General features: G+C 33.5%; 1 protein-coding gene across 1 annotated transcript in view; it reads left to right on the top strand.

The window, feature by feature from the left end:
• The window catches only part of LOC132735209 (dynactin subunit 1-like), a 79,162-nt gene that overhangs the window by 44,074 nt on the left and 14,551 nt on the right, over window positions 1-20,537 (top strand). Inside the window, 6 exon segments of the mRNA XM_060722148.1 lie at window positions 4,760-4,825; window positions 5,521-5,623; window positions 11,120-11,149; window positions 18,363-18,462; window positions 19,142-19,235; window positions 20,158-20,286. Coding sequence (XP_060578131.1) covers window positions 4,760-4,825; window positions 5,521-5,623; window positions 11,120-11,149; window positions 18,363-18,462; window positions 19,142-19,235; window positions 20,158-20,286 — 522 coding nt within the window.

Below are 20,537 nucleotides of genomic sequence, written 5' to 3'. Positions count from 1 at the left end.
TTTCATTTGCTCAATGTCTTTTTAGCTCACCTGAGCTTGCTCAGGGTGAGCTTTTAGGATCGGTGAATGTCCGTCGTCCGTCGTCCGTCCGGATGCGTCCGGCTCCAAATTGCTTGTGAACACTCTAGCGGTCGCATTTTTGCCTCAATCATCATCAACTTGGTCAGGATGCTTATCTAGTTGAAAGCTCGGATGAGTTCGAACATGGGTCATCTCGGATGAAAAACTAGGTCACAAGAGCTAAAAATAGAAAAACCTTGTGAACACTCTAGAGGTCACATTTTTGACCCAATCATCATCAAACTTGGTCAGGATGTTGTCTAGGTGATAGCTTGGATGGTTCGAACATGGGTCATCTCCGGATGAAAAAGTAGGTCACAGGAGCTTATAAATAGAAAAACCTTGTGAACACTCTAGTGGTCACATTTTTGAACCCAATCATCAACAAACTTGGTCAGAATGCTTGTCTAGTCAATTGCTTGGATGAGGGGGTTTCGAACATGGGTCATCTCTGATGAAAAACTAGGTCACAGGAGCTAAAAATAGAAAAACCTTGTGAACACTCTAGTGGTCACATTTTTTGACCCAATCATCATCAAACTTTGTCAGGATGCTTGTTTAGATAATAGCTCGGATGAGTTCAATTATGGGTCATCTCGGATGAAAAACTAGGTCACCGGAGCTATAAATAGAAAAACCTTGAACACTCTAGTGGTCACATTTTTGCATCAATCATCATCAAACTTGGTCAGGATGCTTATCTATGTTGATAGCTTGGATGAGTTCGAACATGGGTCATCTCGGATGAAAAAGTAGGTCACCAGAGCTAAAAATAGAAAAAACCTTGTTAACACTTTAGCGGTCACATTTTTGCATCAATCATCATCAAACTTGATCAAGATGCTTGTCTAGGTGATAGCTCGGATGAGTTCGAACATGGGTCATCTCGGATGAAAAACTAGGTCACAGGAGCTAAAAATAGAAAAACATTGTTAACACTCTAGTGGTCACAATTTTGACTCAATTGTCATCAAACTTGGTCAGGAAACTTGTCTAGGTCATTGCTGGGAATAAATCGAACATGGGACATCTCGGATGAAAAACTAGGTCACAGGAGCTAAAAATAGAAAAATCTTGTTAACACTCTAGTGGCTACTGTTGTGATCCAAATATTCTGTTAATTGGTCTGAAAGTTTGTTTTGATGATTTCTAAGTCAAGATCGAACATGGGTCATCTTGGATGAAAAACTAGGTCACACCGCCCAAATATGGAAAAACCTTGTTAACATTCTAGTGGTCACATTTTCGACTCAATTATCATCAAACTTGGTCAGGATGCTTGTCTAGGTAATTGCTTGGATGAGTTCGAAATCACATGTGAAACTAGGTCACCGGAGCTAAAAATAGAAAAATCTTGTTAACACTCTAGTTGCTACTGTTTTGATCCAAGTATCCTGGAAATTGGTCTGAAAGTTTGTTTTGATGATTTCTAGGTCAAGTTTGAATATGTATCACCTGGGTAAAAAACACTAGGTCGCACTGCTCAAATATGGATAATCCTTGTTAACACTGTAGTGGTCACATTTTTGACTCACCTGTCATGAGACTTGGTCAGAATGCTTGTCTAGGTAATTGTTTGGATGAGTTTGATAATTCAGGTGAGCGATCTAGGGCCATCATGGCCCTCTTGTTTATTTAAACCATGTCAATTTCTGCTTAGTTAAACTTGGTTAACTTTTGTTTAGTTTAATTTGCTCAATGTCTTTTTTAGTTAAACCTTGTCAATTTCTGCTTAGTTAAACTTGGTCAATATCTGTTAAGTTAAACTTGGTCAATGTCTGTTCAGTTAAACTTAAGTCAGTCTCAAGGCATATAATTTATTTCCTTTTAATACATTCTAGAATTGAAGAAAATGAATGGTTCACCGGCTAAGCTCAGTAAGGAGAATATTAAAATAAGAATCTATAATCCATGGACAAGGAAATATTTAATTGTGAGGAATGATCCCGCACTTGAGTCTTATGGCCATTTGTCTCTCATTACTGAAACAGAAATCATGTGCAATTTGTAGTCAGTCACTTACGATTACTGGTTAGTAATCCAGGAAAGCCATTTAGGTGTACTGAAAGTCGATATATGGCAAAAATGTGTTGAAATTTGCTACGAAAAAAATGTCAAATAAACAAGCAATGAACCTTTAGAGTTGGCAGGAATTATAATGAACATAATTGAGCCGCGTCACGACAAAACCAACATAGTGCGTTTGCGATCCTCGCAGTCTGATCAGGATCCATGCTGTTCGCTATCAGTTTCTCTACTTGTTAAAGGGTTTGGAAGCAAACAGCATGAATCCTGATCAGACTGCGGGGATGTGCAGGTTGGTCTTGATCCATGCTGATGGCAAGCGCACTATGTTGGTTTTGTCATGGCACGGCTTAATTATATATATATATACCTGTAGTTACTACTGATTAAGACGATAAAATCACAGACCAGGATTTACACTACCTGTAAATGACTGATATATATTTTTATTTATATTTGTAGTGAATTTAAAATAAGCACACTGCAAACATACATTGACCAAGTGTTCTGTTTATTTATATGTAGACAATATAAAATATTTTAAGTTATTAAGCCATTATTTTATTTATTTAGTTTAAAACCAGCATATTTTGTTTTCAATATCATTTGTGAATGATTTGGTCCTGTATTTTTCCCCCATATAAAAATGTTCTTCAGAAGCACATTGTTTATTTCTGACTATTTAAGTTTGGGTCTTATGTAAAGCATGGTGCTCACAATTTAGTTTGAAATATATAGTACAGACACACTCAACTGTCTAACTTTGTTTTGACAATTTTTTAGTTTAAAATGTATAGTTTAGACAAACTCAGCTGTCTAACAGTGCTTTGATATTATTCTTTTTTAACATTTTATAATATGTCCTTGTTCATCCATCTGTCATTTGAAAACAAATGTATAACTAAAGCTCATTCAACAGTTTTCTATGTGTGTATTTTGAGATATATCTGTATGTTTTATTATGTACAATCTGATAATAGCTACTGTTATTCTCACACACAATTTTTTTCATTTTTATTAACCATTTTTTTCAGCTACATTCTATTTCATTGAGCACAGGGGTAGGTATATTGTGCTGTGTTCTGCAGGACTTACAAGTATAGTCTGTGCACACTCATCTGTCATAATGCTAGAACATTCATTTAGTTATATTGCTCAAAAGTCTTCATTTTAAGATACATCATCCTATGAAGTGGTGAGACAAAACATCATATTTGATAAGAATAATTATGATTATGAATAGAAAATGAAAATTGTGTTAATAAAACTCTGATTTGAGTAAGTTAATAGGAATAGAGAAGCCAGTTCAGACTCCCGTAAAACTATGGCAGTTTGATTCTTAGTAGACATTTACTCTTTTGTCAAAATAAGATGTAAAAAGGATTCACCTGATGAAAATGAAAGTATTGGCCTTTTAAGGCAGATGGTCTCTGTATTGAGGTGGTTGTTAAACACAAGTTTGACAATATATACTAAATGTTATCATATAAACATAATCACATGTATAAAAAAAAGTACAGAATGACTGTATTCATTATGAATTGAAATTAGGTAGATTTATATAAAGCTAGGAGAATTTTCCATGAATAAATTACCAAAATTAGGCTATAAGTTGCTTATGGTTTTAATTATACTTTGATAAAACAATAATTGAGGAGTGTTGGTAACACAACCTTGGCCTATACCAAGAGTTTGATGCAGTTATATAACAAACTATACCATAGTGGTAGTTATTTGAGCCGCGTCATGACAAAACCAACATAGTGCGTTTCCGACCAGCATGGATCCAGATCAGCCTGCGCATCCACGCAGTCTGATCAGGATCCCTGCTGTTCGCTTACAAAGTCTATAACAAGTAGAGAAACTGATAGCGAACAGCATGAATTCTGATCAGATTGCGTGGATGCGCAGGCTGGTCTGGATCCATGCTGTTGGCAAACCCATTATGTTGGTTTTTTGTCATGACGCGGCTCATTTATTTTCTTGCTGTGATATTGCTTTAACAATAGACAGAATTATCATACTAGGGTAGAATGTACTTTTGATAATTATGCAGTTTGCTGTTTATTCACATTTAATTTCTGTTTAAACCAAAAAATGTGTTTCTTTTAATTTAACTAATTAATCTTTCAAAATTAGATAATAGGTTTCTTTTTGTGTTTCCTTTCATATTAATTTTTGAATAATACTGCCTATTACTGCTTAATCATTAAAATAAAAGATATTTTTAATCCACTTCTGATGATTTTGAAATGATAAATGAACATGTTCTGATAAACCTCGTTCATTGCACTGAAAAAGAAAATATCATTCAGCAATGTTTTAACTCCTTTTTTTCTTTGCAAACCATAAGAAAATTTGGGAAATTTGTTTTCTTAAAAAACAAAAATTGTACTGTTCATATTAAGCCATATAAGCCTAATAAGTTTAGACATTCGAGGGACATTCTCTTAAATTTTGTGGAATTTTAAGATTAAATTGAGAATTTTCTACAGTTTTTGTTGTTTCTTTTTTTAAATGGGAAAAGGCCTCCATGTTATGCAAAAAAAAAAAATTGCTTAAAAAAGTTATATACTTGTATACATAAATTTTAAAATTTGTTTAGACCTTCACACAGATATAGAGGATGTAAGTCGAAATATAACAAACTTAATCCACTAAATGTATTTTATAGGTGAAGAGACGTCTGCCACAAGGAGATTTTGCTAACACGGCAACGCCCTTGAACTTTAGTAAAGAGGTCAGTGATTTGATATCATTTTAAGTATGTTCTGGCAGCAAAGATGGTGAATGCTGAATGCATATGGTTTTCATTTTAAAATGGTTGTACTGTTACTGTTATAGGTGTTAATATTGATGAGTAATGATGATGATGACACAGTAGTTTTGATAATAATGATTTTATGATGATAATAATGATGGTTTTATGATAGTAATTTTATGATTATGATGATGGTTATGATGATGGTTTTATGATAGTAATTTTATGATTATGATGATGATGATGATGATAATAATGATGGTTTTATGATAGTAATTTTATGATTATGATGATGATAATGGTAATGATGATGGTTTTATGATAATAATTTTATGATTATGATAATGATTTTATGATGATAATTTTATGATTATGATGATGATTTGATGATGATGAATTATATAGTGATGGTGAATTTATGATAATGATGATGATTATGAAGATGATTTTGATGATGGTTATACAATGATGATGATGATGATGATTATGATGATGATGATTATGCAAAAGTGGAGGAGTATTATTATTATGGTGATGTTGATGACATTATTAATGTTATGATAATGATTTTCAAATACAACTTACAACATACACTATTATAATAATCTTTATTTGCCAAATATTATACTTAATGACTCATGTATGTTTTTATATAATATACTATGGTATTACAGGTTCAAGAACTGATACAAGAGACAGGTGGTCATATACTAAAGGTAGGGAAGACATTACAACACCTAGCGGTGGGAGCCATGCAACAAGCTGCACTTCTTACAGGTATGTTTATATAACCATATCTGTATCTTTCTGTGGGCATTGGTTATATGCGGGTTTCTTAAGGTTATAAAGAAATTTGGGGCATTTTTAAAGTAGGATGTGAATAAGTAGGTCTAGCTGTTAACATAAAGGTATGTTGAATATATAACCCCATGTATCCTAGGGGAAGTTATATTAGATCTTGGTACATTGTAAGTATGGAAACCCTGGTTATATACATGTATATACCCAAAGATGAATAGCTATGATCTGATTGGTTTACTTAAAATTAGTAATAAACATAATTATAGTTATGTTTCTTTTTAGTCCCCTACCGGTTTACCGAAGGGGACTTTAGGTTTACCCTCCGTCCGTCTGTCTGTCCGTCCGTCCGTCAGTCCGTCCGTCGGTCCGTCCGTCAGTCCGTCCGTCCACAAAACTGGATCCCGCGATAACGCAAAAAGTACTGAAAATATTTTAATGAAACTTGATATATGGATAGATGGCAGTATGGAGATTATGCACGTCTTTTTCTTTTCTTCCTATGTTAAAAATTCTGGTTGCTATGGCAACAAATAGACTGAAAATATGGCAAATTTTACACATAACCTGGATCCAGTGATAACACAAAAAGTACTGAAAATATGTTTTATGAAACTTGACATATGGGTAGATGGCAGTATAGAAATTATGCACATTCTTTTCTTATCTTCCTATGTTGAAAATTCTGGTTGCTATGGCAACAAATAGACTGAATTTCAAGATTTCTGATTCTAGTTTTTTCACTTATAAGTTCTTTATTTCTTAAGGTATTTTCTTCAAACTTTAAATATAATTGCTTGTCGTCAACCACATCATATGTGACAAGGTTTACAACTCTAGCACAAAATTTATCAGAATTACCTCCCTTGAACTTAAAATTTTCATGAAAAGAAACATTGTTTTTTAATAACTTCTTTTCTGAAGGTATCTACTTCAAACTTCATATAAATGTTTCTTATTATCACTCAACATTTGTGAGTGTTCAATACTCTAGCAAGACTATTTCCAGAATTTATAATGCCCCTTTTGAACTTAGACTTTTTTTGAGAAATTGGTAATTTTTTACTCCAACTTCTTCAATCATGATAGGATTTTAAAATGTTATATTTTGATAACAGGGATGTTTAAAAAATAAACTTTAGAGTGTCCTTCAGTCCGTCTGTCTGTACATAAAAACTGTTTCCTGTGATCACTTTTAAAGAACTTTTTCAACAAATTTACTTAAAATAGGAACCTAAGTGAATGGCCAATGGCCCTTCAGAATGTTGCTTGGGCTCTTACCGGTAGGGGACTTATGGATTGCTTGCAATACTATGATAATTGCTTGTTTATTCAGGGAGAAAGATATATTCAGTCAGTTTAGAAAAGAATTGTGTGTCTGAATTTTAGCAAGGTGTTGCTTTATGTTGTAAAGATAATTTCGCTTATTTTTAGCTCACCTGTCACAAAGTGACAGGGTGAGCTTTTGTGATCGCTTTTCGTCCGGCGTCCGTCCGTCCGGCGTCCGTCCGTAAACTTTTACGTTAAATGACATCTCCTCATAAACCACTTAGCCAATTTCATCCAAACTTCACAGGAATGTTCCTTTGGTGGTCACCTTTAAAAATTGTTCAAAGAATTTAATTCCATGCAGAACTCTGGTTGCCATGGCAACCGAAAGAAAAAACTTTAAATATCTTCTTTTAAAAAACCCTAAGAGCTAGAGCTTAGATATTGGCATCAAACATCTTCTAGTGAGTATCTACAAGTTTTTTGTTCAAATAAAATCCCTGGGGTCAAAATTGGCCCCGCCCCAGGAGGTCATTGATTTTCCCCTATATGGCATATAGTAAAAACTTAAAAAATCTTCTTTTAAATGAACCCAAAAGAGCTAGAGCCTAGATATTCAAGCATGAAACATGTTCTAGTGACAGTGTCTACAAGTTTGTTCAATAAAAGCCCTGGGGTCAAAATTTGCCCCGCCCGCATGGGGTCATTGATTTTCCCGTATATGCATATAGTAAAACTTAAAAAAATCTTCTTTTAAAGAACTCAAAGAGCTAGAGCTAAGATATTTAGCATGAAACATGTTCTAGTGGGTGTCTACCAAGTTTGTTCAATAAAAGCCTTGGGTCAAAATTGGCTCCGCCCCGGGGGTCATTGATTTTCCTTATATATGTATAAGCAAAAACTTAAAAATCTTCTTTGAAAAAAACCAAATAGCTAGAGTTTAGATATTAAGCATGAAACATGTTCTAGTGAGTGTCTACAAAGTTTGTTCAAATAAAGCCTGGGTCAAAATTGGCCCCGCCATGGGGGTCATTGATTTTCCCTATATGCATATAGTAAAACTTAAAAAAAATCTTCTTTTAAAGAACTCAAAGAGCTAGAGCGTAAGATATTTAGCATGAAACATGTTCTAGTGGGTGTCTACCAAGTTTGTTCAAATAAAAGCCCTGGGGTCAAAATTGGCTCCGCCCCGGGGGTCATTGATTTTCCCTTAAATATGTATAGCAAAAACTTACAAAATCTTCTTTGAAAAAAACCAAATAGCTAGAGTTTAGATATTAAGCATGAAACATGTTCTAGTGAGTGTCTACAAAGTTTGTTCAAATAAAAGCCCTGGGTAAAAATTGGCCCCACCCCTGGGGGTCATTGATTTTCCTTATATGTGTATAGCAAAAAACTTAAAAATCTTCTTTGAAAAAACCCAAATAGCTAGAGTTAAGATATTCAGCATGAAACATCTTCTAGTAAGTGTCTACAAAGTTTGTTCAATAAAAGCCCTGGGGTCAAAACTGGCCCCGCCCCAGGGGTATCATTTGTTTTAAACTATATGTGTATAGTAAAAACTTAAAATAACTTCTTTTAAAAAACCAGTGAGCTAGAGCCCTAGATGTTTAGCATGCAAAACATATTTTATGGGTGTCTACAAAGTTTGTTCAAATAAAAGCCCTCGGGTGAAAATTGGCCCTGCTGGAGGGGGGGGGGGGGGGGAGATCATTGTTTTTCATTATGTGTCTAGTAAAACTTAACAACTAAACATTGTGAAACATCTTCTAATGAGTGTCTTTCAAGTTTGTTCAAATAAAAGCCTGGGGTTTAAACTGGCCCCGATCCGGGTGCCTTGATACAGGTGAGCGACCTCAGGGCCATCATGGCCCTCTTGTTTATTCCTGTCGTATATTCTTGTGTTTTATATATTTCTAAATTTGGGGAAGATGGCTCCAATGGCCAAAATGGTTAAGATGGCTGTATTCAAACCACATGCCAGTTTGGGTTTAAATCCCATCATGACATTAAGATTCTTTCATGTGATCTTGTTGTTAAGCTAGCTTTCAGAACGTTCAAGGTTTTACACAATTGTTTGTTCGTACCTGAGAAAATGCACGGAGGCGCACAGAAAGTTGCGATTTACTGATGTTCTGGTAAAGCCGGATTGTTGTAGCTTATGTCATGTAAAAATAAAGAATAAGTTCAACCTTTAGCTTTGCAGTGTTGTAACTTATAACCCAGCAGAACTAAAGAAATACAAGTGACAACTTAAAAACAGTAAAAGTATTATCATGTTTTTAAAAATTTCATTTATATTTTAATAAAATTAGAAATAAGATATGGAACGGAAATTAAGTTACATGTACATAATTAAATATAGATAAATTTTCTAACATCAACAGGTTAATAATTTGAAATTTTATTTATGCTGAAGTTTCTTCAGAACAATAGGTACTGGAGAGTATTTGGGAGGACCGTTTTTTTTTTGTTTTTTTTTTTTTAATTTTATGAAGTTTTATGGAATATTTACTATCAAGATGGTTATATTTTATTATGTAGGTCGGACAGGTAGGTCTATATGAAAGGTTAGGGTAGATTAGCTAACATACAATTTGAGGTGCACTTGGCATGACATTGTGTAAATTGATAATATTACATGCTTTATTTCATTTAATTAAACTAATGTCTTATTTTAGTACTGGCTATAAATAGATCAACATAGTGCTTATGTCATGTACAAAAAATAATGTTGATAATGTTTAAAAATAGTTTTAAGTAAAGTACTTTGGAGTGGTATTTATTTTTTCAAAACCAAGTTATATTTTTATATACGGTAGATTTATATTTTTTGCAATTTATCTAAGCCAGACTTATAATTTCAGCAACTTTTGCTGAAAAAAAAAGTTCCACATGTGACAACAAATTAGGGATCAAAGGATAAAAAGATTTTAAGAATTAAATATCTTCAACTCCCTGAACCTGTTTTTTTGAAGGATTTATTCAACAATTTTAATCATAGAAAACTTTGAAAGAAAACCACTTTATATGGTTGGGCTTTAGATAACAAAATTGCTTGCTACTTTGAAAATTTAAAAAAAGATAGGAAAAAATAGTCTTTTAACTAATGATAATGTGACTAGGTTAGTGACCATTGTAGTTCTTATTTAGGATTTAATGCTTGGAACTGGTGCTAAGAAAATTTTTGGATTTTTTTATAGTTTTATGTAGTTTAAGAGATTTAAAAAACCTTTTTTATGTTTATATCTTTATTGTATGTTAAAAAAAATTTGTTAACTTTTTTCTTGTTTATTTCTTTCCTGTAACATAATGAATCTGTGACAGCAATCTGCAAATTCAGTCACAGTTACTTTGTACATGACCGTCTTCGTGTAATTTTACTGCTGCAAGGCCCCAAATTTCCTTCAGGCGCCATTATTAATTGTCAAAGTTTTCTAAAGATAGTTACGGTACATTAATTAGTAATAATGGATTGAATTGAATAGTTAATTTGAAATTGAATAATTAAGTATAAAATATTTATTTTAATATTTATTGAGTAAAGTAATCTACCATTAATAATAAGAAGATATTTTATAACAGTAGGTAAATGAAAGTAGACTTGCATTCCATCATAATTAAAAAATATTTTTGGTTTGATCTTAATTAAAAAATTTATGTTGCTTTTAATATAATATTATGTTTTTTATGGTTATTTTTTTTTTGTTGCTAATACAAACATAACTTTATTTGATTTTTTATAAGTTTTTATTTTTATTATACATGTAGTTAATTTTATTGGCCATCCTTAAACAAAAGTGTTAGTTTTGTAGATTAATATTATTATCCTCCTGTTTGTTTAAAAAAAGAAGAAAAAAGACGAAAAAAGAAAACGTCTGTTACTAATTTTTGCAGGAAAAAAAATGAATTTTTCTCCTTTATTAAAAGAGCATGTAAATACCTTCATGCATTATCAAGCACCCACTATTTACTATTTGGGTAATCAAAATAATTTGACATCTTGAGCAGATTTAAAGATTTGTACTGTTCTTTTGGGTCAAAATATGTAAGCTGAGATATTGCATATAAATTGATACATTATCTTGATTTTCAAAAACTTAATGATTTTGCTTACAGACCACAAAACAATATTCTTTTCTTTAAAGATGGCCTATATTTTTCATTTATTATTTTACAAGTACATATATATTTTTGTTTGTAAAGATGGGACGTTTAATTTAGACAAGTATAAAGGTAATACTTGCTTGGCTCGACCACTGTTGAAACAATTCTAGTTCTAACTGCCAATTGAAAAAATATTTGATATCTTGTGCATATTGTAGACAGATAGATCATTTTTATCCTGATTGATTCACAATGCTGGACAAATTTTATAACTGTTGGCAATACACGTTTTATTTTGTCTAAGGCATATCAAAAACATATGAGCCGCGTCACCACAAAACCAACATAGTGCGTTTGCGACCAGCATGGATCCAAACCAGCCTGCGCATCCGCGCAGTCTGATCAGGATCCATGCTGTTCACTTACTAACTCTATTACAAGTAGAGAAACTGATAGCGAACAGCATGGATCCTGTTCAGACTGCGCGGTTGCGCAGGCTGGTCTGGATCCATGCTGGTCGCAAATGCACTATATTGGTTTTGTCATGGCGCGGCTCATATTTTACAGCCTACTGGGTTCATCAGCTGCTAATCATACATGTACATGTAATGAAGAAATAATTGACTTTGTATATTATTGTTTGGAATTTTGATTATTATAATGAATCTTAGCCTGAATTAGATTAAAAGTTGCCAGCAGTTGTGAAAAAGGTCAGCTGTATAATTATCTTCCGCACGCATCTTACTTATTATGTAACAGTGTTTTCATTGGCCAATTAAATTCTATGTAGTACTACAAGTAACAGTGGTTTTCATTGGCCAGTTATATTCTGTATAACAGTGTTTACAGTGTACATTGGTCAATCAATTTCTATTTTAAAAATGTTTTTCTACTGCCACTAAGGTTCTATTCTTTATTCTGATGCAGCATTTTTCATTGGTCAAATCATAACATTGACATAATTATATTTAAACACAATTTATAAAAGTTGCCTAGAATATTTAAACACAATTTATAAAAGTTGCCTAGAAATTTGAATTTTAGGAATTTTGAAATACAAAATGAAATTGCTTTGAAAACACTGTTACAGAATGCAAATGATCCATGCAAAGTCTTTTGTAACTACTTTTAAATGAAGATGCAGACAATAATAAGTACATTGATACAATAAAGTGTACAAACAGGTCTGTTTATGTTACCCCCTTTCTCAGCATGCAGTACTAATAATAATCGCATAATCAATCTTTTTGACTGAGCATATCTGCAAACAAATTGCTTCAAGTGTTTAAATTAAAAAAGAGACCTGATTGTGGAGAAGACAATACAGTAATAACAAAGTAAAAAAATGAGCCACATCCTGACAAAACCAACATACCAGCATGGATCCAGACCAGCCTGCGCATCCGCACAGTCTGATCAGGATCCATACTGTTCGCTTATCAACTCTATTACAAGTAGAGAAATTGATAGTGAACAGCATGGATCCTGATCAGACTGCGCGGATGCGCAGGCTGGTCTGGATCCATGCTGGTCGCAAACGCATTACGTTGGTTTTGTTGTGACGCGGCTCAAATATTAAATTTTGATATTACTGAATGAATGAGTATAATATATGTGTGTGTCTTGTATATATAGAAAGCTACCCGACAATTGTTAGTTACGGGAGGTCAGTGGTTTTAGTCCAAAATGGACAAGATGATGCTTTGTGTCACCTAGTACCAAGGGAATTACACTATGTAATTTTATTTATGACCTAGAACTGTTTTTCGTGTCATTTTAAAATCAGATAAAAGAATTGAGACTTAATACTTAAAATGAAATTTTATTTTTGTAACAATGTAAGTGCTAGTTATGGTTCAGAAGTATGGGAAGTTCATTGTTAAGCTAGAATTTTTATTTACAGCATAGCAATTTTATTTCAGGTTTTGTGGTTATTTATATTTCTATGCTCGTTATAATAAATTATAATAATTCTTTTTCTAGTTAATAACTCCTTGTGTTATGTGTTCATGTGTTTGTTTGTCTCCATGTGCTTGTTTTGTTGTTTTGATATTTTGCTCTGTTTTTAGAGAGATTAACAATTGGCGGAGTGCCAAAATGGATGGGTAATGTCAGGCACTAAACACTGCATTTGTCAAACTGTTACATGTATTAGTACTACTTTTGTCTAGATTCTTGTTCTTAGGGGTGTTATGATACTACTTTTGTGTAGTTCTTTGATCCTAGGGGTTATTTAGTGATTTGAGTTTGGTAAATTTCTGTGTCTTTTGAAAAATTGGTTTGGTATGATAGAAATAGATGAGTGTCTATGTTTGCATTAAAATTTATTAATTTCTAAATTTGTAAAGTTATTCAAATAAACTAGCAGATATTATGAGATCGGTTCAAACAAATTTATTAAATTTATGAAAAATTTGTGGTATTTTTTGTATAACTTTAGTTCTAGAGGTCAGTGGTTCTATTAATACAAATCTGATAAAATCAATATAATTTCAGCTTCTAAAATGAAAGGTGATCTATTTGCACTATGGTGCTATTGCATGATTATATTCAGCTTAAGCCGAAACTGCTTTTTGTATAATCTACAAAATAAACATCAGATTCCAGTAATTGCTCATAATAAAACATAAGTTACGTGCTCTAGCTGTCTTTTGACTTGTAAAACAAACAATGCATTGAAATGCTGAATGTGGTAAAGTTACATGAGAACTAGAAAAAGTTCATCTAAATAATCGTTTGACAAAAATAACTGTTAGAAACTTAATTTAAACTGTCTTTGAACCAAAAAACTCGCAAAAAAAGTTTTAAAAAATTTTGAAAGTTAAAATTATCCTACCTGAATAAACCACTCATACTTAGTTATGGAAGGTGGGTGGGTTTACTCATTATATAATGCACAAGGGGACACATGAAGGTCTTCCTCCACCAGTAAAGCTTGGGAGTTGGTGTTACAAAAAATCACAAAAACAGACAAATAAACAATCAAGGAATAAACCATTGCACGAAATAGGGCGGAGAAGGTTCATGCATAGTTTAAGTAATGTAACGAAAACTTTTACTGCGAAATAAATTTAGAATTTTCTTACATGCATTTTGCACACATTTTGTACATTGTAAGTCATAGCACATTATATAACTTAGATTACCATGGTGATAGAACACATTTTAGTGTTAATCTCAACACTTAAGCATTTAAATTTGTTCCTATATTTCTTTATTAACATGAATATTATTATGAACACTGGTACCATGATACCATTCTTAAAGATCCTGTATGTTTTGTGATTGATATTGTTACAGTGTGTATACCACACTTGCAAAAAGTTATATATGTATATAATTATGCAAATAAAACAATTTTCAAACATCGAATAATATGTAAAATGTGTACTGCAAATATTTGTGCACATTATATTTAATCAATGAATTACATGCATTCATTTCTTATTGGAAAATTTGACTTAGAATTTATAGATAATAAATTTCTAATTACCTCCCTTTATTTACATGAAATATTAAATTGGGTAATATCTTTATAAATTATGCTTATTGGAACTTACAATATTGACAAATCTTAATTTAAGCATCATATTTAAGAAATAAAACCATGAAAAAATTGTGTTACAGGATCTTTAAAAGAACTGAACAATCTGGCACTTTATTAAAACTTTTAAAAAAAAGTAGTCTCTTCCTGCAGCTTGGCTATAAACTTATAAGTTTGTGAAAAAATAAATATTATCTAATACTAAAGAATTAGTGTTATGTATTGGACTTTTTTACATTCATACTGTCTCTTGTTTAGTATTAGTATACGTAAATTGAACCTCACAGTAGAGAATATTGCACTTAGAAATATGACATCTGGCCAGGATATATTTTATTAGTGGTATACATTGAACTGGAATTATTGCTGCTTGCTTCAAAGAGTGTTAAAGAGTAATTATATTTTCTTGCACAACATTTATATTGCAGCTTGTACTGTAGAATAGATGAGAAAAAATATTCCGACTATGAAAACACTAAAATGCTGGTTGTAACTATTTGCTTGCACTGTCAAATAAAAAAGTCTTCTTCTCCATTACTTATAATTAATAAGTATAGTTTGAGATAGGTTTATGTAAAAACTTAGGTTTCCCTAGAAGATAAAAGCACAGTATCTAGAAAAATTGCTTAAAATGTCAGTATGTGCTATTGTGGCTCTTAATGTCATAGGGCTTGTCACATATGGGGCGTCCGTGGCCAAGTGGTTATGGTCATTGACTTCAAACCACTTGCCCCTCACTGCTGTGGGTTTGAATCTCGACAGGGACTTTGGATTCTTTCATGTGAGGAAGCTATCCAGCTAGCTTTCGGAACTTCGGTGGTCCTACTTAGCTGCCTGTTAGTGCCTGAAAAAATGCACGGAGGGGCAACTGAGGTCTTCCTCGACCAGTAAAGCTGGGACATTGCCAAATGACCTATAATGTGTCAGTGTGTCGTAATACCCAAGTAAATAAAAAAAATGTCTCATACATATTTGTAAGAAGTTTTGTCAGATAGCCAAATGTCTTTGTTCTCTTTTACACTCAATAAGCTGTTGATCAATGAATTGCTTTTTGCTTATCCGTCTCTTTTACTGTTAGTTCAGCATAATATTTTAGACAAAATGGTGATACTTGGTTTTGTTGAAATTCACAAACCAACTTAAACAGTACTGTTATGTGAATGCTCTCCCTGGTTCCCTAATTGTGTACAAACTGTTTATCTTTGACTAAAGCATGTAAAATAGTTCTTTCTGTGCCACATAAATTAATTTTTCTACTGACTTCGTAATGTAGCCTATCATACAGGAAAGTTTTGAAAGTTGTTTAAAATTTTGTTTTCGCCATCTTGATATCTATTGCTCAGTATACAGTCATCCCTGTATTAACTCTGAGCCTACTAGAGGCTGGAGAAGGTATCTGTGTTACCAGTATAGACAAACATCAGCGGGTGCTTCTGTGTCATCTGATCTATGTCTGCGCTGTTTGATATTCATTTAGTTAATATATGAAAACTTTCCCAAAAATGATCTTGATGGATAAATATAATTATTATTTAATATCAAGTATGTTACAGGTTCATTTTAAAACTCCCTGAGCAAAACATTATAATGATATCATTGTTTTTGCCAAGTAGTGATATTGCAATTCTATTTCTTATTCATTTTCCTAAATTTTGAATTTTGTAATTGATTTTACTTAGTTTAAATTGATTAAAGTTTTCTGTTATATATAATTTTGATAGTATAGTATGGTTATGTTTTTAGCTCACCTGTCACAAAGTGACAGGGTGAGCTTTTGTGATCGCTTTTCGTCCGTCGTCCGTCCGTCCGTCGTCCGTCCGTAAACTTTTACTTTAAATGACATCTCCTCATAAACCACTAAGCCAATTTCATCCAAACTTCACAGGAATGTTCCTTTGGTGGTCACCTTTAAAAATTGTTCAAAGAATTTAATTCCATGCAGAACTCTGGTTGCCATGGCAACCAAAAGAAAAAACTTCTTCTTTTAAAAAGCCATAAGAGCTAGAGCTTAGATATTTGGCATGAAACATCTTCTAGTGAGTGTCTACCAAGTTTGTTCAAATAAAAGCCCTGGGAACAAAATTGGCCCCGCCCCAGGGGGTCATTGATTTTCCCTATATGCATATAGTAAAAACTTAAAAAATCTTCTGTTAAAGAACCCAAAGAGCTAGAGCTTAGATATTTAGCATGAAACATGTTCTAATGGGTGTCTACCAAGTTTGTTCAAATAAAAGCCCTGGGGTCAAAATTGGCCCCGCCCCGGGGGGTCATTGATTTTCCCTATATGCATATAGTAAAAACTTAAAAAATCTTCTTTTAAAGAACCCAAAGAGCTAGAGCTAAGATATTTAGCATGAAACATGTTCTAATAGGTGTCTACCAAGTTTGTTCAAATAAAAGCCCTGGGGTCAAAATTGGCCCCGCCCCGGGGGGGTCATTGATTTTCCCTATATGCATATAGTAAAAACTTAAAAAATTCTCTTTTAAAGAACTCAAAGAGCTATGGCTAAGATATTGAGCATCAAACATGTTCTAATAGGTGTCTACCAAGTTTGTTCAAACAAAAGCCCTGGGGTCAAAATTGGCCCCGCCCCAGGGGGTCATTGATTTTCCCTATATGCATATAGTAAAAACTTAAAAAATCTTCTTTTAAAGAACCAAAAGAGTTAGAGCTAAGATATTTAGCATGAAACATGTTCTAATAAGTGTCTACCAAGTTTGTTCAAATAAAAGCTCTGGGGTCAAAATTGGCCCCGCCCCGGGGGTTCATTGATTTTCCCTATATGCATATAGTAAAAACTTAAAAAATCTTCTTTTAAAGAACTCAAAGAGCTATGGCTAAGATATTTAGCATCAAACATGTTCTAATAGGTGTCTACCAAGTTTGTTCAAATAAAAGCCCTGGGGTCAAAATTGGCACCGCCCCGGGGGTCATTGATTTTCCTTATATGTGTATAGCAAAAACTTAAAAAAATCTTCTTTGAAAAAACGCAAATAGCTAGAGCTAAGATATTTAGCATGAAACATCTTTTAGTGAGTGTCTACAAAGTTTGTTCAAATAAAAGACCTGGGGTCAAAATTGGCCCCGCCCTGGGGGTCATTGATTTTCTTTATATGTGTATAGCAAAAACTTAAAATCTTCTTTGAAAAAACCCAAATAGCTAGAGTTTAGATATTAAGCATGAAGCATCTTCTAGTAAGTGTCTACAAAGTTTGTTCAAATAAAAGCCCTGGGGTCAAAACTGGCCCGGCCCCAGGGGTGTCATTGTTTTCAACTATATGTGTATAGTAAAAACTTAAAAAAAATCTTCTTTTAAAAAGCCCAATGAGCTAGAGCTTAGATGTTTAGCATGAAACATCTTCTTATGGGTGTCTACCAAGTTTGTGCAAATAAAAGCCCTTGGGTTAAATTGGCCCTGCAACGTGGGGGGGGGGTTGGGGGGGGGCCTATATACAGGTGAGCGACCTCAGGGCCATCATGGCCCTCTTGTTTGTAAATTTGGATCAGTTTTTCTGTCATTTCTTTCATATATTTAATTCTTTCATATATTTAGTTCTTTGCTATAAGATTTTCATTTTATTGTTTCAAATGTTTGTTCATCTATAATATTTTACAGAACAACAGGTAGTGATTTGCTACCTTTCTTCCATTATATCAAACAACTGGCAACAGTAAGGTAATGTTCAAGAAATGTTATTGATAAGTCTCAGATGGGGGGGGGGTTAATTTCAGGGAACATGATTTAAGGGTGCATAAGAAATGTAAATAAACAGGAATTTTGTGTTCTAACATTTTAGATACAGAATGTTTGATGCCCAAAAAACTGGAGGAGATCGCATACCAGGCTTCGGACAAGGTTTATGGCAAGGAGGATACTGGACCCTATGAGTGTTTGAGGTAGATTTAAGATAACCTAGGTTTATATAGTGTTAAAACCATTTTTTGGACTTTTTTACTTTCAATGACGGATGAAAGTTGATGGTTAACCAGAAATAAATAAATTAATTGATATAATAAAAAGAAGTTCATTGTCCTATTTGTTATGAATGTCTGGTTTTAGATGAATCTTAGTCAGGGAGATTAATGTTGTTGACTTCAGACCACTTGGCCTCTCTGACTGCTGTGGGTACAAATCCCATCAGAGACTTAGGAGAAGATATCAAGCTAGCTTACGGAACATTGGTGGTTCTACTCATGTCTGTTCATGTCTGAAATAATGTACAGAGAGGCACCTGGGGTCTTCTCCCGCCAGTAAAGCTGGAAAGTCACCATTTGTCTTATATGGTGATGGTGTGACTTGAGAGCCCAGCCAACAAAAAAAGCAACACCATCTGGTTTATCATGTTTTCCATTTCATGCTGGTTTTGCAGTACATCTTGAAAGTTGGTTATGTTCTGTCTAAATTTCTGCTAACTTGAACAGTTTTATTGTTGTATCTATGTATTTATTTGCTTGATTATTATCAACTTTTTTTTAGATATGAAACTCAGCAAAACAGGAGCAAGATAAGCTGTAAACTTGTTTTCTTTCATTTATGTGAAGATTAAAGCATACTGTTGTGTATAATTGTTAACAGGTTATCATTTGGAGTGGTAGTTGGAACAATGAATAAAACAGCCAATGCCATGGAAAATGGAGAATATGACTTTGATGGTACAGTTGATAAAAAGGTAATATTTTTAATATAAAAATGAAATACAAATATACAAAGTACAAGAATATAAATAAATTGGATTCAATTGGTGAATGCTACAAATAAGAATAAATTGCTTGTGTCACCATTAGAGCCATGTCATGACAAAACCAACATAGTGCGTTTGCGACCAGCATGGATCCAGACCAGCCTGCGCATCCCGCAGTCTGATCAGGATCCATGCTGTTCGCTATCAGTTTCCCTATTTGTTATAGGGTTTGAAAGCGAACAGCATGGATCCTGATTAGACTGCGCAGATGCGCAGGCTGGTCTGGATCCATGCTGGTCGCAAACACATTATGTTGGTTATATCATGACACGGCTTATTACAGATTAAAAGTCGGGACTACTCAGTGCACTTGTAAGTCTTAATACAATTCAGTTGTGAGAGAGTTTTCAAAAAAGCTTTACAAGCTTCCTACTCGATATGTAAATTTTATATTATGTACTATATTATGTAAATGTATGCATTATAGGTAAAATATTGTTTAAACCAATTCAGTTGTGATTCAAATGAAAGTGGAAAAAAACAAAACAAGTATTCGAGTTTTCGAGTTTTAATATTTTTGTTCATATTTTGCTGGCAGAACAACCAAACTGGATTTCCATAGTAACTAAACCAGTTATTACAATTTCTCTATGTCAAGTCGACTGCTAATCCCATATAATTTCTGAGTCCGTGCTGAGAGGCAAATGACCATTAGACTCCATATCCAAGAACAGTTGTCACAGAAATATTATGCTTCGCCCGAGAATCTAACCAGTGACTCTTGGATGACTAATCAGATACTCTCCCTATTGAGCAAAGCAGGTTGACTGATTATGAAAAATGAAATTTTAAGATAATTTACCAAAACATACAAAAAATTTATAGCATTGTCACATGTAAATCATTGCAGCCTGTGCCACCAGTTGTGCTAAGAGCCTCGTCAGTGAAGTCACAGATTGCAGACATTGAGTCCATCAAGTTCAAGATGGAGTCGAAGGAGGAGCAAATCATGGATCTGAAGAGGCAGTTAAAACTTAAGGTATGTTTGAGCCGCGCCATGACAAAACCAACATAATGGGTTTGCGACCAGCATGGATCTAGACCAGCCTGCGCATCCGCACAGTCTGATCAGGATCCATGCTGTTCGCTTACAAACCCTATAACAAGTAGAGAAACTGATAGCGGACAGCATGGATCCTGATCAGACTGCGAGGATGCGCAGGCTGGTCTGGATCCATAATGGTCGCAAACCCATTATGTTGGTTTTGTCATGGCACGGCTCATTTAAAG

Source organism: Ruditapes philippinarum, unplaced genomic scaffold (assembly GCF_026571515.1).
Source record: "Ruditapes philippinarum isolate M1 unplaced genomic scaffold, ASM2657151v2 ctg3392_1_1_1_1, whole genome shotgun sequence".
In the NCBI taxonomy this organism is placed as follows: domain Eukaryota; kingdom Metazoa; phylum Mollusca; class Bivalvia; order Venerida; family Veneridae; genus Ruditapes; species Ruditapes philippinarum.
Note: the sequence above shows the minus strand (reverse complement) of the source record. Positions and strands in the feature narration are given on the sequence as shown.